Raw genomic sequence first — 5181 nt, 5'->3', positions numbered from 1 at the left:
ATACATGACCATGCTCTTTGTGTGAATATGTGCCAGCAGTTGACCTTGATGTTATTACAGCTTTAACTCGGATTCTGTTTCTATGATGATGATGTTCAAATGCACATGTTTCGCGTGTTTCACTTGGTGACACTTAGAAGTGGCAAAACTGAAACAATCGGCTAATTTCTGATCCTACATAAAGGCTCCGCGTACACTGAGTCAATATAAAGGTCCGGAGGGTTATAATGCGACAACCTGTCAAAATGACATCGTTTGCCAGTCAAGGCTGTGGCAATCAAGCTAAAGAAACACAATCCATCCAACCATCAACCATTTTGTTCCGCTCTTACATAACGTTAACCATTATGGACACGAGGATGGTGAGGTCATTCAAAAGCTATACTCCTGCTTTTAACAATATTTTGGGGAATGACACTGAGGCCTTCTGTATGATCCGTGCTTTGTGAAACGAAGGCAGGCTGTATTGTGTGCCCTTGGCGCTGAGGGATATGTTGTCCTCTACTTAGCATTTGTTCACCTTGGTGAGTCATGCACCGATAATCCACAGGGTTTTTGTTTTGCTTTGACAGGGAGCGTTTTCTTTGATGGGTGATGTCTGAAGCAGAACGCCTGATCCTGTTTGTTAATGTTGGATCTCCGAAGGGTGTTGGTGGATCTTCTGGTGATGTATGCGAAATACAAGCCAGGTTTCCACTGGTAACGGGTAAATTTGGCATACTCAGCCATTTATGTAGGTGAGTTTCATCACTGACTCTATGTCTTGGTCTCCGCTGGGCTGTGTGTACATTATGCATTGTATCCTCTCGCACACTTAAAGTCCCTCTTCTCAGTAGAGCAGAGAGCATGAGCATTGCCTCGTCCCTGTTTGTGTTGTGTGAGGGTGCCATGTCATCAATATCTTCAGCATCCATATCTTTGAAGCTGGAACAGAGAAAATTAAGAATACCGGAACTCCTCACAAACATATGTGTTTTCATCAGTAAATGTACAGACACATTTGAAGAAAAACACAAATATAGAGCTAACACGCACATCCGCAGTTTCAGTCAAGGCAAAGTTGTTACAATTGAAACGTCACCACTACCCCTATCTATGTGCGAAGTTGGTGAAGAAATCTGGTATAATTTTCAACATTTGACATCTTGCAAGGACGCTAGAATAATAATAGCCCTCGCAAAAGGGATAGTGAATATAATTAGCATTGCCTTCGAACATATCATTAACTAGTATTACACAATACCTTATCGCTTCTTCTGTACTGACTTAGTGGGGCCGGAATGGCCAGGTTTCGAATCCCGGTGGAGACACCAAAATTTGTGACCTGGGTCTCATACTGTGTTGTGTCCCTGGGCAAGGCACTTCATCCACATTGCACTCAGTTGCACTCAGTTCAATGGGTACCTGAGAAGTGGATGTACGGACCTATACGGTCACGCTTAGCGCTTAGTAGCAGCTTTGAAAGTACAATTCCGCCAGGGTAATAATCTAACGCCAGAGAGCAGCATCGTGTTGGATTCTAGGCGCAAAAATTAGCATTAATATTATTTTTACTATTATTATTACAGTACAACCAGAAATTATTGAGAATTTAAAGATTGTAATTTTTATTAAAAAAATTCACTCATTACTCGCGTATTAAATGTGAATATTAGCAGAACATAACTCCAAATTCAAAGACAGGTGAACAGTGAGTATTTTGTCAAGTCACCATGGGCAGCAATGCAGGCTTCAATACTGTGGGGCATACTACTGATCAAAGAAGTTTGAAAGTCGTGGCCCATGCTGTCCCAATATCAGACCACCTCTTCTTTCATTTCAGCAATATTTGTCAGATTTTTCTTATTGACACTTTCCTTCATAAGTCCCCAAACATTTTCTATTGGATTTAGGTCAGGGCTATAGCTTGGCCAATCTAATAATGTCATATTTTGGGTCCGAAACCAGGCCTGTGAATGCTTTGAACGATGTTTTGGGTCGTTGTCCTGCTGGAAAATCCAAACATTTCCATAGAACACGTGAGCAGATGGAAGTAAATGTCCCTCGAGAATATCTGTGTACCGCTCACTGTTCATATTTCCTTCAAAAACACAGAGGGGCGTTGTCCCTAACACAGATATGCCACCCCACACGTTAAATTTCGGACTGTACTTTGGGCGCTGATACAAAGGTTTTTCAGTTTGTTTGGTCCAGAATTTCAGGGTATTAGGAAACTTTCATCTGAGAAAATCACATTGTCCCAGTTAAAATTTCTAGTCTGTAAGCACCAGTTCAACCTTCGCTCCTTTTGTTCAGGTTTCATGATCGGTGATGGAATTCCTCGACTTTCATGCCAACCCATTGCATGCAGCTTAGTTCAAATTGTCTCCTTACAGACAGCCACAGTTCCTCTATCAATCATATCAAGCCTTAAGTTTTCTAAACTCCTTCGCTTGTTTTTAGAAACAAGAATACCAAGCCGCCTCCTGTCACCGACAGTCAATTTCCTGGGCCTACCTGCGCCTCCCTGGTGCTCAGTGCCATATCCATTTGCAATATTTTGCAAAACACGATAAACAGTTGACACTTTAGCTGATCTGATGTCCTTGTTATAATACTCTAAAATCAACTTCCTGTTCTCTAAATCATCCATACTGAGGATCACTGAAAATGTCACTGCTAGCAAGTAAACAAAGGGGGATAACTCTTCACAAACTAATGAAAAGGGATAAACGGAGCTGTCTCTCTTGAATGAAACCAAGCACTTGATAGCTGGTCTAGGTAGTTTATACTAGAAATCCAATTCAACATATTCCTCAAATTCTCCATAATTTCTGGTCATACTATATTATTATGTTTTACAGATTAAAGATGAAAAGAGGGTTCGGGTGATCCTGGCACAGTCAGGCTGGTAAGGCTTATCATCAGCTCAGGGCCCTCGCCCCCTCTACATGCAGCCCAGACAGCGAATGGGACTTCTCACCAAACCAACGGCACCAAGAACAATGGGGAGCCTGACGACAGTGTACTTGGGATGCAAGCGAGACATTTCAAAAGCGAGGTCCGCATATTTATCATGCTTTTCCTGAATCTTGTCAATCACATTGCTGTCAAAAGGGACAGAAAATTCAATGATATAAATAAATTCATTGGCTTTATCAAAAAGGACAAGATCAGATTTGTTGGCTGAAATTCTTCTGAGGCTGTATATGGGCCTATTCCACAGAAGTTTGAAAGCATAATTTTCCATTACGCCCTGGACATGTTCAGGGTCGTACCATGGATGGACCTCAGAGTCAAAGCCATTATTATTATTCTTATTTTGATTTTTATTATGTTTTACAGATTAAAGATGAAAATGCAGCAAAGAGGGTTCGGGTGATCCTGGCACAGTCAGGATGGTAAGGCTCATCATCAGCTCAGGGCCCTCGCCCCCTCTACACGCAGCCCAGACAGTGAATGGGACTTCTCCCACGAAACGCTGCCTAATCCCCAACACTGCAGCCTTCTGCATTACCCAGAGTGTCAGAAGGGCTGTGCTCCCGGTGGAGAACCCGGGCACTCACCTGATCTGCATCAAGAGATCAGGAGGTACCAAACCAAGGGCACCGAGAACAATGGGGAGCCTGACGACAATGTACTTGGGATGCAAGGGACAGAAAATGCAATGATATAAATAATTCAATATTATTATGTTTTACAGATTTAAGACAGTTTGCAGCAGAGAGGGTTCGGGTGATCCTGGCACAGTCAGGCTGGTAAGGCTCATCGTCAGCTCAGGGCACTTGCCCCCTCTACATGCAGCCCAGACAGCGAATGGGACTTCTCCCAGGAAACGCTGCCTAGTCGAACCCACCAAGAACTTTCCGGAGAATATGAAGGCTCCCCAACACTGCAGCCTTCTGCATTACCCAGAGTGTCAGAAGGGCTGTACTCCCGGTGGAGAACCCGGGCACTCTCCTGATCTGCGCCAAGAGATCAGGAGGTACCAAACCAAGGGCACCAAGAACAATGGGGAGCCTGACGACAGTGTACTTTGGATGCAAGCGAGACATTTCAAAGGCGAGGTCTGCATATTTATCATGCTTTTCCTTAATCTTGTCAATCACATTGCTGTCAAAAGGGACAGAAAATTCAATGATATAAATAAATTCATTGGCTTTATCAAAAAGGTCAAGATCAGGTTTGTTAGCTGGAATTCTTCTGAGGCTGTATATGGGCCTGTTCCACAGAAGTTTGAAAGCATAATTTTCCATGACGCCCTGGACATGTTCAGGGTCGTAACATGGATGGACCTCAGAGTCAAAGCTACAGGCATGTCGGGGACGGTAGTAAAAGCAACGAGCCATGCCATCATGTTGTTTAAAATATGCTGTTTGTGCCAATTATTATTATTATTATTATTATTATTATTATTATGTAAAATATTATGTATGGCTCGGATTTTGAGGATGAAGATATTTTATAATAAAACATCCAGATGTGCCATTTTCGTTCGTGTGTAGGGGAAGTTTAACTAGTTTATTGGTAATAGCCATACAGTAAAATGAATACTCACTCTGGTTGAATCTCCACTATAGGTAACTTGTGCGCTGCATCAGCTTCAACAGTGGATTCTGTCAAAATGTTAACAGTCAGTAATTGAGTCCTCATGTGAAATCAAGTGTTATTCGTGATATAGGGTATATTTTAGGTTAAAAAAAAGTTTAATGTGGCAAATAGAATGGTCATAATTGATGACTGGTCATAGCATAAATGGACATGTTTCAAATGATCATCATCTTTATAAAACATGATAAAAAAACAGTAAACGTATGCGTAAATATGTCACAACCTTTACTAGATTTAAATGAGGCTGGTTTGTCACAGACTAAATTGAAGTTCCTCACAAATCAAGGTCAGTGAATATATACTTACTTCATTTAAGACACGTCTCCGTATCTGCCTAAATATGTCACAATCTTTATTGGATTTAAATGAGGCATAGATTTAATTGAACATCCTCTCCAATCAAAAGTAGTGAACATATACTTACTCCCCACGGTATACATCTGCGTTTCTTCATCTCGTGAATATGTACTGAACAATTCCAGTTCTGCTATCTGGGATTTAGAGTCAGCACGGCGCAGTGTGTTCTCAATTTGTTCCTCTGCCCTTGTAATGTGCAAGCAAGCGAGGTCCATCAATTTGTTGCGTCTTTCG

At 41.8% G+C, this 5181-nt stretch overlaps 1 protein-coding gene across 1 annotated transcript; it reads right to left on the bottom strand.

Moving 5' to 3' along the window:
• Window positions 1–368: 368 nt before the first annotated feature.
• On the bottom strand, window positions 369–4675 carry LOC124270776. Its single transcript, XM_046705817.1, has 2 exons — window positions 4538–4675; window positions 369–924 (listed from the first exon to the last, which is right to left on the bottom strand). Exons 1-2 carry the CDS (start codon window positions 4630–4632, stop codon window positions 369–371), a joined length of 651 nt encoding a protein of 216 aa, XP_046561773.1. The 5' UTR covers window positions 4633–4675.
• Window positions 4676–5181: the final 506 nt, after the last annotated feature.

The sequence above is a fragment of the Haliotis rubra genome, unplaced genomic scaffold (genome assembly GCF_003918875.1).
Source record: "Haliotis rubra isolate DU_JTF1 unplaced genomic scaffold, ASM391887v1 Scf1547, whole genome shotgun sequence".
Classification (NCBI taxonomy): Eukaryota; Metazoa; Mollusca; class Gastropoda; order Lepetellida; family Haliotidae; genus Haliotis; species Haliotis rubra.
Note: the sequence above shows the minus strand (reverse complement) of the source record. Positions and strands in the feature narration are given on the sequence as shown.

Coding starts and splice junctions, on each gene's coding strand:
- LOC124270776 (XM_046705817.1), bottom strand. CDS start 4,632: ATGAGGACTCAATTACTGACTGTTAACATTTTGACAGAATCCACTGTT. Junction 925..4,537: donor ATAGTGGAGATTCAACCAGA/GTGAGTATTCAT, acceptor TCTCTGTTCCAG/CTTCAAAGATATGGATGCTG.